Raw genomic sequence first — 19395 nt, forward strand, 5'->3', positions numbered from 1 at the left:
AAGGTTTTGTTTTTTTATCAAAAAGCAGTCAACTCGTCCTTACCCTATGGTCTTTATCACTGCCATTTTGTTAAGCAGCTACAGTAGCTGTCTAATTCTAAGCCCAGTGGCAGTTGATGACAATAGAAAAAAAACAAAAAATCCCTCCAGCTAGTACATTTGGTTCCCTGAACGTTGTGAGAATGTACAATTTTGGTTTCCCATTAGTTCTAGGAATGAAGCCATACGTTTCCTGACCGATAAAACTGAAGTTGTTTAAACGTTTTGAGAATGGAAGTGAACATTTAGTCTGTTCTGTCAATGTTCATTTTTAGGTTGCAGGGAGGTTCTGAAAACGTTTTACTATGGTTCCAAAAAGGTTTTCCTAGTGGTTTTATTAGTGTTCTGAGAACAGAAATGAAAGGGTTTGTAACGTTCGTCGTCCTCGTCTGAGGAGGAGTAGGAGAGATCGGACCAATATGCAGCGTGGTACGTGTCCATGTTAATTTATTCAACAGAACACTAAACAAAATAACAACGGAGAATGAAACGAAACAGTTCTGAAAGGTGACATACACTAAACAGAAAACATTCACCCACAAAACACAGGTGGGAAAAGGCTACCTAAATATGATTCTCAATCAGAGACAACGAACGACACCTGCCTCTGATTGAGAACCATACCAGGCCAAATACATAAACACAACCTAGAAAAACAAAAACAGACTGCCCAGCCCAACTCAGGCCCTGACCATACTAATACAAAGACAAAATAAAGGAACTAGTGTCAGAACGTGACAGGGTTATTAAGGTCGCTAAGACTTTTAATAACCCAAACTAAGAAAGCAGTGTTAACTGTTTTCAACTCCAAGCACAGATAGGACACATGGATATGAATTTGCTTAGGCATGAATTAGCTCTAACATGTATTTTTTATTCTGGCAAGGCGTCATATGATCTTCTGTTCTCTATTCATAGTTTAGTCTACTGCGCCACCAGAATGAACACAGCATTGCGTGTTTTTTTTACCTATACAAAGCTGTGAATTCTAGTCTATTCAAACAGACCCCATTTCAAAGGAAATTAAGATAAAGATCAGTTATGGCCAATTAGTGAGCACGGCCAACACACTTGAACATGCTTAACAAGATAAAGGATAGATGCGTTGGTTGTTTAGCAACAAAATCGATGCATGGAACTATGGGGCAAAACAGACGGAGTTGGCCTGGATTGTTGACTACATGTAAACTATATTCAGGCTCCAATGTTTATTGAGAACACAAAAACATTTGCACAATGACCGTGGCCAGTCCTTGCTGTTCTGCCACCCTAGGAGAGACAAGAAAAGGTCTCCCCCGCAAAACTAGAATAGTCACAGTAAGCAAAATTACATTGAAAAGACATGTAAAATATATATTTTCCAGACGTTGAAGTTAGGTTACATTTCCGAATGAAAGATGAAAATATGTATTTTCCATTGGTTTAAAATCCATATTTTCCCGGACTTTGAAAAGGCGTCTTTTCCGGATGTTGAAAAATACTTATTTTCCAGATGTTGAAATCAGGTTCATTTTCGGTTCTGAATGAAAGTTGAAAATACTGATTTTCCAGATGTTGAAATAGTTTTTTCAATGTTTTTGAAGATGTTGAAAATACTGAATTAAAGTAGAAAATAAGTATTTTATACATGTCTATGTTTGAGCCAAATCAAGGCTGATCCAGACCGGACAAAATCTGGACGTCTATGATTGATTCAGAATTTGTCCAGACTGGACCAAAAACCAATGTTTGTGTATGTGGAAACCAAGGCCGGTCTGGACTGCACCAAAGAAAAGACGTCCAAAAGACGCCTGCTCGTGTTTCTTGGCGTGTAGCCTACTATGGCGGCCACAATGGAATTTTATGAATACGTAAATGGTATGTCCACCATTTGAAAAACAGGCCATTTTATTGGCTTTATTATTCCTTATTTCTGTGTATAATCAGGTGTGTGAAAATGAGGTGAAACTCCTGGACAACAGTTGTGATTGTCCATTCCATATTGTCCATTTTACACTGACCTGTCCTGTTTTTAGGATATGTTGTTCGTTAACATGACAGCACATTTTTTATTTGACTGGAGAAACCTGCATGATGTAAAAAGTGTCTGTCTTATTACATAGTCATACATTTTTATCTCCAGCCTGTAGGCTACACAAAAAGCCACATACTTTCTACCATATCCTATATTTGCTACATGATTTATGTTAGATTCTTTTTTGGACAAAATGTTGGTGGAGCACCGCAGCGATGTGTCTCTCTAGCAGGACCCTGGAGAGGGGCACTAGTAATGGACAAGCAAAATATTTTGCTCCTCTACCATGCCTTTGACCAAGTGGGCACTGTTAATCACAGGGTGGGATCAGCGCTCACCTAAAATCCCATATGCCACTGGTTGAGAGAAATTGTCATTGCTTTTGGGCAGAATTATGTGAGGTATTATATGTTGTTGTTGGAGGTGCATCTTGGTCAGTTTAGCTCAGAAAATGCTGCCCTCGTCAATCTGACGCCATAACTGTTAATTTGCCGGCCTAATCATGCCTAATGAGCGGGCAATCTCTGACAATGAGCACTTGTTGTATCTCAAATACATTGTTAAAGTTGTTGGTTACCTAGCTATCAATTTTTTGCCATATTAGCAAAGCTGTAACATCAGTCAACCACCTCAAAACAAGACATTGTATCAATAACAAGATGTATTGAGCTGAAACGAGCCACCTACAATTCCTCACATGGTAGCTTCCTGTCATTGTTGCTAGCTATCTGGCCATCCAGAATCACAACAACACACAAACTTCTGCCCCATTGAAGTGCGTGCATTGTTTTTGTGATGTTGCCAGCTAACCAGAGAGAGTTTTGTCAACGCTGAGAATGGAATGCACATATTTTTAAATAACATTCTTATTACGTTCTTTGAATGTTACTAATGTTTTCTTGTGGTCTTTATTGACATTTTTCATAATGTTCGGAGAACATGACTTTAAATAGAACCAAGAGGAAACCTGTAGGAAACATTATGCTGAAGTACTGGAATTCCCATAGAATGTTGTTTTTAACATTCTTGGAACAGTTTGTGGAAGTTATTTTGAATAGAATCACGAGGAAAACCTGGGGAAGCGTTAGGCTGAAGTACTGAAATTCCCACAGAAAAATGTTGTTTCTTGACGTTCTCTGAACTATTTGATAACATTTCCAATGTCAAATCAGTCAAGTTCCTTAAAACCTGTTGCGACTCTAGGGGCAGTATTTTCATTTTTGGAAAAAAACATTCCCGTTTTAAACGGGATATTTTGTCAGGACAAGATGCTAGAATATGCATATAATTGACAGCATTGGATAGAAAACACTCTAACGTTTCCAAAACTGTAAAGATATTGTCTGTGAGTATAACAGAACTGATGTTGCAGGCGAAAGCCTGAGAAAAATCCAATCCGGAAGTGCCCCATATTTTGAAAGCGCTGCGTTCCAATGAGTCCCTATTGAGCTTTGAATGTGCTATCAACCAGCTTACGCTTCCTACGTATTCCCCAATGTGTCTACAGCATTGTGACGTAGTTTTACGCATTTATGTTGAAGAATAGCCGTAGGCGGCTACATTGCGTAAGTGGTCACCTGATGGCTCCCAGGGTGACTCTCGCGTAAAATACAGAGGTAGCCATTACTCCAATCGGTCCTACTGAAAACGAATTGTCCCAACGGATATATTATAGAATAGATTTTTGAAAAACCCCTTGAGGATTGATTATAAACAACGTTTGCCATGTTTCTGTCGATATTATGGAGCTAATTTTGAATATTTTCGCCGTTTTCGTGACTGCAATTTCTGGTTGATTTCTCAGCCAAACGTGAAGAACAAACGGAGCTATTTCGCCCACAAAAATAATATTTTTGGAAAAAATGAACTTTGGCTATCTACCTGGGAGTCTCGTGAGTGAAAACATCCAAAGTTCATCAAAGGTAAACGATTTAATTTGATTGCTTTTCTGATTTGTGACAAGGTTGCCTGCTGCTAGCAAGGCATAATGCTATGCTAGGCTATCGATAAACTTACACAAATGCTTGTCTAGCTTTGGCTGCAAAGCATATTTTGAAAATCTGAGATGACAGGGTGATTAACAAAAGGCTAAGCTGTGTCTCAATATATTTCATTTGTGATTTTCATGAATAGGAATCTTTTCTAGGGATATTTATGTCCGTTGCGTTATGCTAATTAGTGTCATGCGATGATTACGCTCCCGCATGCGGGATGGGGAGTCAGTAGAGGTTTTAAGCAGAACAAAATGCAAATTCTGATTCAATTTTTAACCCATTCAACTTCCTTACTTCTCTCCACTTTGTGAACTCAAAGTGTCCACTTTGTGAACTCAATCCGAGGTTTACTCCGTCTTGGCCCAGGCTCTATCACTCCCCAAATGTATCTGTATCTTTGGCTTAGATGGAGGAGTAGTTGCTGTTGGGTCGGGTATTTTGCCCCTCATGTCTGCCATGTCTGTAAGCTAGCTATCTTTGATAGCCATTAGCCAAGTGTTGGCTATGGGCTCAACTAGCAAGCTATCACACTGCCTCCTCACTCACAGAAAACACTTCACTCATTCTGCGCGCCACAAAATCTGGCGGGAAAATTTGACCCGACTGGGAAAATGAATACCAGCACATACAGCAGTTCTCAAGCAGGCTAGGGGCACACTATTGTTATTGTTGCATTACATTGGATGACCACTAGTGATTTTGGAGCTTTTTAACATAAAAATACAAAACTTTACATATTACAGGATTAAATTGAAGAATATGGAGGTAACTTATCTTTGGTATATACATTTCTAACAACAAACCTAGATCAATGTATACCTGTTTATGATGCTATGATAAATTAAAATGAAACCTTTTCTTTTCAAACTTTTCTCTTCCAACATCAGTCAATTGCTACAACTCAATTATTTTTTATCAAGCGAGCAGATACACAGCAAATTGGCCAGTGTAACCTAGTTTATATTTTTCTGTGTAATATTTCTAGTGTTGATACAGGAATTAAATTAACTTTGTAAGATAAAAGCATTTTCGGCAATTAAACGAAACAAAACATTATTTATAAAAAGCTATATATTAATATGTTTTTTTAACACTGTAGTTTGTTTACAAGAATGATAGCTGGACTTTTAGTTTATGGTTGACACAGCTTGTTGGCCATTAGCCAATCAGTGTTTTTCAACGAGTTCAAAGCATGTAAATGCATCGAATTGGTATTTACGTCTTCACAACTGGTAATTACTCATTTCCAATTTAGCTATGAACGAAGCATACAACATTCTCATCAAAACCACGCCCATAGTTATCATATTTCCCAGCATACTCTGCTGCAGATATATTTTTAATGGTTGTTTTTAATACATGTGTTTTTGCATGTACTGTATATTGATTGATTAATCTTACAGTATTCTACTTAAAGTTAAAGTTAATTTACACATTTTTCAGTTTGTTAGATTTGTTGCCTCAGTTACTGAAATGGTTGTTCCAGTTTAAATTGTTTAGGTAGTCTCCTTTTGTGGGTGAATAAAAAAGTCCAACTGTTGGATATTCTAACTCTGTCTGAATTCCAATAGGAATTACACATCACTTGCAAGCCAGCATAATGTGCCTTGCAGGCCTGATGTGGCCTGTAAACCATTATTTTCAGGCCACAACCACTAATATTCCTTTAAAGTAAGCCTTTATGATATAAGTAATGTATTGCCATAAAGAGTTGAATTTTAATGATAACATTCACCTAGGACATGGGTGGTCAAATTACGGAAGGGGCGGTGCAAATAAAGATTTTGTTTGAATGATGTCTGTGAGTATAACAGAACTCATATGGCAGGCAAAAACCTGAGAGAAATCCAACCAGGAATTGGGAAATCTGAGGTTTGTAGTTTTTCAACTCATCGCCTATCGCCATACAGTGTCTATGGGGTCATATTGCACTCACTAAGGCTTCCACTAGATGTCAACAGTCTTTAGAACATTGTTTGAGGATTCTACTGTGAAGTAGGGCGAATGAGAGCTGATTCAACCAGAGGTCTGGCAGAGTGGCATGAGCTGATCACCTGCGTTCCATTGCATTTCTAAAAACAAAGGAATTCTCCGGCTGGAACATTATCGAAGATTTATGTTAAAAAGATCCTAAAGATTGATTCTATACATCGTTTGACATGTTTATACGAACTGTAATAAACGTTTTTGAACATTTCCTCTGAACTTTCGCCATGACTTTCCCGCGCCTCGTGAGTTTGGATTTGTTTACTAAACACGCTAACAAAAGGAGGCATTTGGACATAAATGATGGACTTTATCGAACAAAACAAACATTTATTGTGGAACTGGGAATCCTGGGAGTGCATTCTGATGAAGATCATCAAAGTAAGTGAATATTTATAACGCTATTTCTGACTTTTACTGACTCCACAACATGGCGGGTATCTGCATTGCTTGTTTATGTGTCTGTGCGCCGTACTCAGATTATTGCTTTTTCTGTAAAGCTTTTTTGAAATCTGACACAGCGGTTGCATTAAATGTGTTGAGAATGTTCCAAAGCTAAGCAACTATCCTGAACTATTCCCAGAAAGTTGTGGGAAGGTTGTATACAAAACACCATAGGAATAAAGGTTAAATAAAATAAAAAATAATTAACCGCGCTCTCACCCAGCTCTAAAAATAAATATGGTTTTCAGAACATGATATTCTAGCTGGGACCTCCCTTTCTGTTTATGAATCTACACCAGTAATATAGACACAACAAGCACAGCATATTCCTGATATTTAACACTGTATTCTGGAAAAGACAGACTTCTATGAGAATCTAGGGCTTTCTGTTAAATTTACAATGTTACAGCTTTCATTTGTGGTCATACGGTTGGATTTGTCAGAATGCCAGGGCTTTGAAGAGAAGACTTACCCCTCTCAGGTGGAAATGGGAGATTATGTTCCACATCCCTCTTTGCTGTTGAGCTCTGTGTTCTGCCATAGAGGAAGGCATGGGATACATAAGGGAGAGTTCAGATTCCTCCTGACTGGTCTTGTGTGACTGTTGCAGTAGCCTCTTTACCTCTCTGCTTGATGAACACTGGCTAAGCACACCGCCAAACAGACAGGTCAGAGCAGGTACCGTCAAACTGTTTCTCATGCTGGGTCCGCCGATTCAAATCCTACTGAGTGCGTCAGTGTGTGTGTGTGTGTGCACAGTTGTGTCTGTATTCTTGTGTGAGTACATGTGTAAAATAGTCCATTCTGAGGATGACTACTCCCCTGAAGGTACTGTGGGATTTTCTGAGCACATCGTACTCAGTCGGGAAATGCTCAGTAGCTCAGAAATAAAAGATACATTTGAGAGAGGACAGAAAAAGTGGGGAGGGGAGGAGTGGAGGAAAGAGTAGTGATAGGGGGGAGAAAATCGATACAGTTACATATCGGGATATTTTTTTTGACTATATACTGTATCGTTTTGACAATAATATTGCAATACTATTTTTGCACTTGTTGGCTGTACCTGCACAAAAACTCCAGTATTTTTCTTCATAGCTTGTTCTCCATCTTCTTTTTAAATATGGAGGCAATTTTGTTTTAGCACTTTTATTTCCATGACTGATCAAAACAATTGGTTATCATGAAATTGTGGAGAAAAGGGGGTAAAAAGTAAATACAAAAAAATGTATATACAAAAAACTTGTTTTCTCATGGCTCTCTCTTGTCCCTCTGCAGAAAACACATTTTGAGCAATATGTTTGGAACATCGAATCGCAATAAAATCACAGCATCGAATCGCAAAACATATCGTATTGGCTCGTACGTACGTATCGCGAACGTGGTATCGTGTAGCCCTAAAAGACAGTGAAGGAAAAAAACATGAAACTAAGGAGTGATGAAAGAGTGGGAAGAAAGAGGAAAGGAATGATATGGGGAGCAAATAAAAGGCAGGGAAGGAGAGAGGTAGAAAGTTATTGGAATAATGACAGGGAAAGACAAAAAAATGCATTATAATCAGCATGGGTCATACACACATTACAGAGAAATGGTAACAGACAGATGCTGTGTGTGGGCTTCTATTACTCCTTTATACAATGAATGAGTGCCAATATGAGAGAGGGATGGAGGGAAGGAACGCAAGTGTGGAGAAAGCAAGACAGGGAAGAGAGGGAGAGGGAGAAGGAGGGGAGCAGATGCCAGCCATATTGTTGAGACCTAAGGTATAAGAAGACAGTCCCCAGGACTCCTCAAACGTGTAATCTACCCAACAAGAGCCAGATGATTTCTAACGCATCCCTCTCGTAAAACTTACTCATGCATAAACAGCAGGGCTCTTTATTCTGGCATCGGCAGGACTGTATATGTACAGTATGTGTTTGCATAAAATTTGATTTGATTTGATTTGATGATTTGAGGGTTAGGAAGTGTGATGCATGCAGCATAGGCCTCCATGCAGTAGTACTGCCCCAAGCTGTGCCAAAATTGAACCACACTACCTGGAAAATATGCAGCTCTGTGGTGGCAATAACGATTGGTCTGGCTAGCTGTTCAGTCAGAGTTCAACACTGAAATGTACATCCTGAGCAGCAGATTGGCTGAGTAGAGCCTCACCACTTCATATCCCCTCCCTATTTCTGCCAAGATGATGATGTGTTGACCCTCCATCGGGGTCATCACATCCAGGCCCAGCATCACCCGCAGCAGATGGTACAGTAGGAAGGAACTAGCAACGCTTCGCAGTAGTACGATAGCTAAATCTTGGGTAAGCCATACTGCATTTCTACACAATTTATAAACTATAAAATGTTATTTGGACAACAGCAAAAACAAACAAAAATGACTGCAGCCATTAATTATCACCGCAATATTTGGTTTAAAGGTCTATGGAATAGCGTGAGTAAAAGCATGTGGTTTTAAATATACTTAAGTATCAAGAGTAAATGTATTTGGTAATATATACTTCATTATCAAAAGTAAAAGTATAAATAATTTCAAAATCCTTATATTAACCAAACGGCACAATCTTCATTTGTTTTACAGATATAGATAGCCAGGGGCACACCAGGGTGATCTCTTGGTAATTGCATGATTAGGACCATTTTAATATCCTGCTAATGTAATGAGTACTTTTGGGTATCAGGGAAAATGTATGAAGTAAAAAGTGCATTATCTTTTTCAGGAATGTAGTGAAGCAAAAATAAAATGTGTCAAAAATACCCCCCAAAACTACTTAAGTAGTGTTTTAAAAGCGCTTTTACTTACAACACTGCTCTTTTCCCAGTCATCTGTAATAATGATTAACAGACAGTGCTGATGTCATCTTGCGTGGACTTACAGTTTGTTGTCATCTTGCTGCAGGTCTCTTTCAGGACACCCACCTCTCCCTGGGAGAACTGCAAACGGTTCTTGTGGTCTTGGACATTTCTGGTCAGATCATCCATTATTTTGGTAGTTGAGTCCACCAGTATTTGGACAAAGCTCTTGAAGCTATTTTCCTGTTGCTGTAACAACTGCTTGTAGACATCTTTTTGTTTATTTAAAAGATCATGCACCTGTGATAGCGAAACACTGTCCTCTCCATTACTCCAACCTACTTTAACTTTCGGTTGCATGATGGTAGCAATGGCCGATGGAAACAGCAACAAACAGCAGGGATTTAAACAGCCACAAGCCCGGGACTATCCGCGGTCCCAGCCACAAAAGGGCTAACCACGTTGCGGGCTGTGTTCAAACTGCCAAGGAAACCTGGCTAGCTTGATAGCTAGCAGCTAAGCTAGCTGCTTCACCTAGCAGCAGCTCTTCAGACTTTAGGGTTTGGCAGTATGCTGGGACAAGTAGAAGCGGTCCCAGCAACTGAGGCTAACCGTGCCGCAAATTAAACAGGTAGGCTAGTAAACAAACATGTTTTCAAGGATTTTTTTTTTTTTAACATTAAAAACAACAAATTGTTCCGAGTTCAGCATGTACCCTCATGATAAACTGCAAGGGACAAACTAACAGTAATTGGTTGTGATGCTTACCGGACTGTAGATTGGTAGACAAGGTCTTCCCGTTTGCGGTAGTCCTCCATATGAGAGTAATTGGTATTAAACATGGCATCGTAGGTGAAGATTTTCTGCTTAATGGTGCCCCCGTCTGTGACCTGTCAAGTGAAAAGAGAAAGAATTAATCAAATAATATGGTCTATAATACATGGAACAGATATTTCTATACCCACAGACCTACCCTATGCATAAACCTGTGTTCTGCTCCAATTAAATATATTATAAAACTTTGCTCAGAGGCAAACTTAGTACCCTGGCCATCAATGATCTAATTTATCATTTTAATGCCATGTTAAGGTGTTTTTTCTATCTTAAAGGGGGAGTGAGGAAGAGCCTTTCAAGCTAATTCTGAAAACGGCCAACATATGAAATCAGTGTGACACTCACTTATATAGCTTTAGGTATGTGCCCATGTATACAGCCGAGTCTTAATAAAGAGTGATGCTCTGCAGCGTTCTGTAGGTGTCAAGGAGTCAGAGGTATTGGCTTGTGACGAGATATTGCGAAGGTGGGGATATATTCAAAATACCATAGTCCCATTTTGCATCCACTTCTATTTTTTTTGTGTGCTGCATGGTAAATGATGGAGCAATACTCTCCTTAAAATTATTCACAGGGGAGAGGAAGTCACTTAGCATTTGAATGACTGATTTCTCTACTCCTCAGCGCCACAGACAGACGTAAAGAAAAAGGGTGACAGGATTTTAATGGAGCCGCTAATGCCGCTTTGAAGGAGGAAATTGTTGGTGGGATCTTTCTTCCCTTCGCCACTGAAAATGCCATCGCCCGCTTCCTAATCCAATCCCCTCAGAGGTAAATAAGGCCTATGTGATTAGTTCCTGCATAATGTACACAACACCTCACGAGGGGACAGTACTGGGTAATTACTTTATTTGAGTGAATAATTCCCAGTGCCCCATAAATGTCTGTGGGACAACTCATCACCTCTCTGCCTCTAGGGAAGGGAGCTAAATACCTCAGGCTGTTGCTAAATGATGGGGTACACAGAGGTAGAAGAGCTGAGAGGTAAACGTGCTGGAACAACAAATACTGTGGGTGGGTTTTAGGGTAATGCAGAACAGTTACACGCATGTAGGTGGCATTAGTGGATTACATTTACTTTTCTCTCCTGTAACAAATGTCCCACTAGGCACAGACGTCAGTTCAAGTTTTAATGTCACATGTACAAGCATAGTGAAATGGCTGTCTTGCTAGCAGCAGCGTATATGATGATTGTATCTGAGTAGGTGTGTTTAGACTCAGTATAAATGTATGTGCTTATTATGTGTGTGTGTAAGCAAACAATGGTGTGAGTGTTTGTGTGTTGGAGTATCAGTGTGTGTAGTGTGTAGGGCCCTGTGAGTGTGCATAGAGACAAAAACAATAAGAAAATACAAAGGCAACTCAGATAGTCCATGTAGCCATTATGTTAGCTATTTAGTTAGCTATTTAGCAATCTTATGGCATGGTGATAGACTTTTTCAGGAGCCTGTTCAGAACCCTAACTCTAACCCTAATTCAACATCTATGCCACGTTGGTTCAACATAATTTCATTGAAATGACATGGAAACAATGTTTATTCGACCAGTGTGTGACCAGTGGGGTGGGTGACATCACATGTTCATTGCTATGGAAGATGAATTGCAGGGAGGTGTAATCAGTGAAATTCACCAGGACCCACTGGTGGGGCTAGGGACCATGACCCTCCACAGGTAAAAAGTGTTCACTTGGCTTGGCCACAAACAGAATTTCCTTCCTTTTCCTAATGAATGCTTTGGCACCACACTCAAGGCCCCACGATTATTATAGCCATCTGTTCCTCTTTTAAATGGCAATTCAGTGATGTAGAGGCACACCGGCAAAGTGGCATCATTCTGAGATTTACAGGGAGAGGCAACAGCAAAAGGTTTGCCGTTAAAAGCAGAGCCATGTTGGAAAATTGTGCTTTCCCACCAACCTGCGCTGTTCCTGGATTGTTTCTGACTGACATCACTGTACAACAAAGCATGGAAAAAGTATAAGTGCTCTGTGCAACTGAACACAAATATATCCGTTCCGAGTGAGTGGACAGAAACATGACGATGGTAAGTTAAACTCAGGGAAATGTGATTAGTTTGAGATATAAAAGTTAGCTATCATACAATAATATGACATTTAGCAGAGTTTAATGACAATTATTTAGCAAGTTCAATGACAAGTTCAGGTCAATGACAAATACAGCATTCATAACATAGAAGGGTGTATTGTACACACCTGAACAGTTTGCATAAATGTGCTTAGTCAGAAAGTGCAAAATAAGCTTTATTCTGCAGTATGTGCTTCAACAACAAGTGCACAAGGCCAGGGCCAGTATGAAAGTATCATGGCAACATTACAACTCCCCTATAGGAACAGACTCACTGCACTCCCAGTACTACAGTAACACTGTCCCTGGTGCTGAGTCATATGAGGCTTTCAAAAAGCCTAATGATAATGCTCTCTGGGCCCCGAAGTACTGTACAGAGGTGTGTAAAATTGACATTTTCAGCCCCTCTCTCTTTTCACAGTCCATCTAATCCAATAGACAAAACAACACCTGTCTCACAATGGACTCATCAGTGGACAGACCCCTGATCCCAGAGAAGGGACAGCTTTGTGGTGTGAGTGAGAGAGAGTGAGAGAAAGAGACATATGGAGACAAATGCTGTGCAAGAGTGAGGGGCGAAGGCGAGAGGTAGAGGAGCACTCTTTGATGGTAGAAAAACACTGTTGGAGGAAGCAAAGCTTTCCTTCAGCTGCTTTGCTGATTCCAGGCCGTGATTTACCGAGGCACGAACAAAGGCATCAAGGCCTACCCCAACACCTCTGGCATCTGGATTTATAAAAGACAGGCACGGGTGGGCACGCCACTTCTCTTCCTCCCTCTGTGACCAGGAATGACCAAGGGACCAAAAGGGGAGAGGGGAAAAGGTAGCTGACAGGGGTTGAGGTTTGGGCACACACAGTAGAGAGTGCTACAAAGGGTCCTACAGTGACCTAGAGATATGAGATATGATCTCTCCAGATGGAGAGTGAACCATATCCTACCTGCTCTCTCTGCTGTGCTCCCTGTTGTTAGGATGCTGCTCCATTATTGAGGTCAGGCGAGGAAGGCCCAGGTCTCTGGGGTTAACCCCTTTTCCTCAGCTCATCAGAGATGTGCTTATTCATAGGCCGCAGCTGAATCAGTCACAGGAGAGAATACAGCGAACTAGCTACAGTAACACTGCCGTCTAACTTGAGGAGTATAAACCAGAACACTTCAGGTCAATCTGGCATTCTTTCACATCACAACCATGACAAAGACTTTCATAACTAAACAAAGATAGACCACAGCCTGTCATTTCCAATGGGAACAAATTAGTCATAGTGGGCAGAAGAAGCAAGGAGGTGGGCAGAGCCAAGCGCGAGCTAGCAAAATCCTTTTTGTGCGTTCTAGCATACATCTGCATATTTCCGTTAGGAAACACCTCCTCTGTGAAGTGTGCGTCACAGAGGATGCTTCACATTTAGACATCTGGTGAATAATCTGTCTCATTGTTCTATCTGTCCCATGCAGTCTCCTCTACTGCTGTTACTATAACTTAGGTGTGGGCTGAGAGGATAGATGGAAAGGATCACTTACTTTCTGGGAACATTTCACATGAAATTGTACTTTTACAAAAATTCTCACTTGGTATTTTTAAATCTACAGGGAGGCGGAGCAATAGTAGCTTCTGGATCAATCGGCTGTTAGTTGTGAATAATGAATGGGGATAAGACACAGAGCAGTCATAATAACTCTTGAGCTCCATTTAGCTGTTCAACTGAGGCCTCAAAGGAGGCCTAAATGGGAAGCTACACTAAACAAAGAAAACAACCAGTATAACAAGACATGCTATATTCTCTGAAATCATTTGTTAAGGCACAGCGATAACGATAAAACATTTCACTTATACAAAGCAGAAGAGCTTCACCTTAATGGCAGTCAGTGGTGACAGCTGTCAACACAGAATGCTGCAGTGGGTTGTCCACTGATCCTGTTAAGATGGGGTGTGCTGCAATGCTTTACTCAGTACGTGTGGTGCTGGGTAATGAATCCTGTAAGTAAACATTGTGCAGCTGTACAGTCATCCAACCTAGTTAGTGCTCCACCCTGTTAACCTGTAGATGTACTGGACTGTCTGCTGCCTGTGGCCTCCTGCTGGGCCCTGAGTGTCACACAACCTGTTTAAGGGGATTTCACGGACCAGATGGCACGCTCCGCTCCTACTTACCTCCTCTCCTCCCTCCATCTCTCTGTCTCTGCTCCCCGCAGGAAGGATAATATGCTAATTAAACCATGTTTTTCATAGATGACGCACACATTCTTCCATTCACATAGATGTTGGTGACCCTACTCTATCATTCTGACAAAGATGGTCTGTGCTTTGACAGATAAAAAGGCTTTGGTGGTGCGGTAGTTCAGTCATGCCACACGTGAACTAAGAAAGGGGAGTTTTGCTTTTATGTCTGTACCAGAAAGCAACAGGGATTCTGATGCACATTGCGGTCCTTTATTCCATATAGAGCCAACTACTGCAACTGACTTTTTTCAATGCAATGTAAATAAACATGAGCATGATTGCTTGGGATCCCTTAGTGTGAGCAAATACACCAGCCAGAGATGACTATCAGCGTGGTGGATATTTTCGCTCGCCTGTTATCTATGTCACATTCTCTCTGCATGCTATCACTCATTTTCATCCCAATTTAACAGAGTAGCACTGGCTTGCGATTGCCTAAGGCTTGGTTTGGCAGATTGGCATGCAGGGATTAAAGCTGTGGCTTCATGAATCTGTGTCACCAACAGGGAGGACCAAGCCTTGTTTGCAACCATGTGTGGGCGAGGCAGAGGTAGGTTGGGGGAAGCAGTGTGGAGGTCAACCAACCTATTTCAGGGAATGACATGCAGGTTGAAAAACAATGCACAAGGGCCTACTAAAAGTGCCCATCTACAGCCATTAGACAAGGCAATTGAGAAGTGGTTATTAATGTTGTCAGTGAGAGGGAGACAGCCTGACTGTGGCCAGATATTTAGCGTGCAATGAGATCAAAGCAAACCAGACCTGAAGGAGACTGCTGGTCTGGATCAGATATTATGCGTATACCATGACTCTCTACTTAACCCCCTGACAAAAAGAGAGTTGGACCAGAGCAAGAACAATATGAACCCTACATGCAGCTTCATGGCAAAGTGAAAACATCATTTTGTGAACTTGTCCTTAAAGTTGAACTAAGCAGAAATCGCTCCAACATTTCCTGGCTGCTAAAACTCTCCAAAAAAGTTACATATTACCACTTTAATCTGTTTAATCAATGAGCACTAATTAAGTGAACCCAGGACTACACACTCACACCTTCCTCTAATTTAGAATTAATCATCAGACATCCAGTGGACGTCTTCTCTCTCTCATCTCCACGTACAGCAGCAATGTCACCAGAGGACTAGACTTATGGAGTCAACACGTTCCACACTGGGCTTACATGAAGTGGAGCCATTTAAGTTGAACTAAGTATCAAAGCAAGGCTTACAATGCTACCAGTAATTTACTAAAGTAACAGGTAATCTATGGCAGTCTATGGTAACTTTGGTAATTAATACTTTAATGATAAAAATATATATAAATTAATATTTGCGCAGTATATATTTTTTATACACTATCTGTGTTCATGTTGTCCATATAGTAGATAAACCATATGGTTCAAAAGAAAATGGCCAGATAAATGAAAAAATGATCTAATTAACAATGGCTTTCTTTTCTATTAACTCTGCAACTCGTCCAACTTTTGCATTTTTTCACAACTACCACCAGTTTGCCCCCAAAACATTTACAACAAAGACATATTGACATAGTAACATAAATAAACATTTGTAAAAAATATATATCTGAAATCTAACAATGGTATTCACTAAATTGATGGTTTATATTTAGGATAATGTTTAACGGCTTTGTCATTCGGCTTTGTCATTGTTTTTTGAAAGTCACCTTATTAAATTTAAAAAATATATATTTTACATGTAAGAAGGCCACAGAGAGAGCCAGAGATATTAATAGACACCTGTGATAATCTGTAGTGCCCAAAAAGGACACTAGATGTAATCCAGTAAAATTCCACATATTCCTTGAAATTTCTGGTAGTTTACTGTTAGACTTAGAACCTTTCTAGTAATTTACCCTTCTTTTGCAAGCCTAATCTCAGCAATGAACTTTTATTCAGTTCTATATACAGTGGGGCAAAAAAGTATTTAGTCAGCCACCAATTGTGCAAGTTCTCCCACTTAAAAAGATGAGAGAGGCCTGTAATTTTCATCATAGGTACACTTCAACTATGACAGACAAAATGAGGGAAAAAAATCCTGAAAATCACATTGTAGGATTTGTAATGTATTTATATGCAAATTATGGTGGAAAATAAGTATTTGGTCACCTACAAACAAGCAAGATTTCTGGTTCTCACAGACCTGTAACTTCTTTAAGAGGCTCCTCTGTCCACCACTCGTTACCTGTATTAATGGCACCTGTTTAAACTTGTTATCAGTATAAAAGACACCTGTCCACAACTTGCAGAGAGCTGGGACCAAAGAAACAAAGCCTACCATCAGTAACACACTACGCCGTCAGGGACTCAAATACTGCAGTGCCAGACGTGTCCCCCAGCTTAAGCCAGTACATGTCCAGGCCCGTCTGAAGTTTGCTAGAGAGCATTTGGATGATCCAGAAGAAGATTGGGAGAATGTCATATGGTCAGAGGAAACCAAAATAGAAGTTTTTTGTAAAAACTCACCTCGTCGTGTTTGGAGGACAAAGAATGCTGAGTTAAATCCAAAGAACACCATACCTACTGTGAAGCATGGGGGTGGAAACATCATGCTTTGGGGCTGTTTTTCTGCAAAAGGACCAGGACGACTGATCCGTGTAAAGGAAAGAATGAATGGGGCCATGTATCGTGAGATTTTGAGTGAAAACCTCCTTCCATCAGCAAGGGCATTGAAGATGAAACGTGGCTGGGTCTTTCAGCATGACAATGATCCCAAACACACCGCCCGGGCAACGAAGGATTGGCTTCGTAAGAAACATTTCAAGGTCCTGGAGTGGCCTAGCCAGTCTGCAGATCTCAACCTCATAGAAAATCTTTGGAGGGAGTTGAAAGTCTGTGTTGCCCAGCAACAGCCCCAAAACATCACTGCTCTAGAAGAGATCTGCATGGAGGAATGGGCCAAAATACCAGCAACAGTGTGAAAACCTTGTGAAGACTTGTGAAAACGTTTGACCTCTGTCATTGCCAACAAAGGGTATATAACAAAGTATTGAGATACACGTTTTATATATATATATATATATATATATATATATATAATTTTTTTTACCCCTTTTTCTCCCCAATTTCATGATATCCAATTGTTTTAGTAGCTATTAACTTGTCTCATCGCTACAACTCCCATACGGGCTCGGGAGAGACGAAGGTTGAAAGTCATGCGTCCTCCGATACACAACCCAACCAAGCCACATTGCTTCTTAACACAGCGCGCAGCCACCCCGGGAGCCAGCCGCACCAATGTGTCAGAGGAAACACCGTGCACCTGGCAACCTTGGTTAGCGTGCACTGCACCCGGCCCGCCACAGGAGTCGCTGGTGCGCAATGAGACAAGGATTTCCCTACCAGCCAAACCCTCCCTAACCCGGCGAACCCAGGGTCTCTGGTGGCGCAGCTGGCGCTGCAGTACAGCCACCCAGGAGGCGCAGTGAAAATAAGTATTGACCAAATACTTATTTTCCACCATAATTTGCAAATAAATTCATAAAAAATCCTACAATGTGATTTTCTGGATTTTTTTTTCTCATTTTGTCTGTCATAGCTGAAGTATACCTATGATGAAAATTACAGGCCTCTCTCATCTTTTTAAGTGGGAGAACTTGCACAATTGGTGGCTGACTAAATACTTTTTTGCCCCACTGTATACAATTTCTCCTATTTTCCTCCTACCACTGCAGATGGGTGCGGGCTCACAAAGGCGTGCGAGCTGGAATACAGATGGTTTAAAAGACATCGGGGCACTGTGGACATGACAAGTCTGCATATATTTTGGAGCTATACAGTTCCTATACACCCCCCCCCCTCTAATCCTTATACACTCTAGATATCTACATTACCCATCTGCAACTGTTGGTAGCACAATATTAAGATGTTGCTATTCATTACATGGAAAAAGAGCAGGTTGGCTGAACAAAGGACTGAAACAGATTTGGTGTTTAAGTAATTGTGAAGGTTTGCTTAGTTTGCACAGTTCTATACTTCATTGTAATGCTTATGTATTTAACGTATTTCAAGGTTTAACGTTTATTCGCCAAGTGCACAGGAGACAAAAGGTGTAAAACAGTCAAATGAAACTCTTACCTTGAGAGCTCTTTCCCAACAATACAGTGATAATAATAATAATAATATAGATACTTGTTGTGACTTTACTTTCATTAATCTGATGACTGTATTTATCTAATCAACTATGTTTAATTGTTAACCGATTCAATTAATAACGTAACAAGTAACTCATTAGGAATTTGGGGCACCACAAGAGTGGTTGTTAAAGAGCTACCATCTTACCTATCACATCCATAAAACAGTCAATGTATTAATCATAACCTCGTATCATATCATCATTCTGAACAGTTGTAACCTCCTGCATCTACAAACCCCCCAGCCTTACTTATGATTCAGTACTACACAAATTGGTTTAATTATTTATTTACTAACTAACTAAATGGTAACACAGGAGAAACATACACACTTAATACAAATAAACGGGTCCCTAGCGGACTGACAGAACATGGCAGCTTGTTACAAAGGAGATAGACAGGGCGAGATGGAGAGGGCGAGAGGGAGGGTGAGAGAGAGGGCGAGAGAGAATACTTTGGTACATTTAGAAGCTACTCTCACAGTAATCATATACATTGCACACAAACCGCCGCCCGATTGGAGTAAGAAATCATGAAGATGTTTACATGTAAAGGCCTTGGTTTGCCAGGTATCTCTGTCAGAACCAAGCCTTCTTAGAAAGGGGACTTGGTTGGACCTTTCCGCGGCTCGCTTGTAATGCTGTGATTCTCCAAAAGGGGTCCCGACCCATTTATTCTACTGTTGCTCACCTCTTCTGTCGCCCGGCATCCGGCAACCCAACGTGTAGTCCTGAACAGAACTACAGAGCTCACTCTGCTTCCACTCGCTATGGAAGATGATTCTTTGAAGATAGGCTAGCCAGACGTATTGATGGTTCTCAGTGGGGTGATGAGAGTAGTA

At 40.6% G+C, this 19395-nt stretch overlaps 1 protein-coding gene across 2 annotated transcripts in view; it reads right to left on the bottom strand.

Annotated features, from left to right (window-relative positions):
* The window catches only part of igsf21a (immunoglobin superfamily, member 21a), a 265545-nt gene that overhangs the window by 109083 nt on the left and 137067 nt on the right, over positions 1–19395 (bottom strand). For both annotated transcript variants that reach the window (XM_024427139.2, XM_024427138.2), the window contains exon 3: positions 10038–10159. In XM_024427139.2, the coding sequence (XP_024282907.1) occupies positions 10038–10159 (122 nt within the window). The remainder of the gene's footprint in view (positions 1–10037; positions 10160–19395) is intronic.

Source organism: Oncorhynchus tshawytscha, linkage group LG07, assembly GCF_018296145.1.
Source record: "Oncorhynchus tshawytscha isolate Ot180627B linkage group LG07, Otsh_v2.0, whole genome shotgun sequence".
Classification (NCBI taxonomy): domain Eukaryota; kingdom Metazoa; phylum Chordata; class Actinopteri; order Salmoniformes; family Salmonidae; genus Oncorhynchus; species Oncorhynchus tshawytscha.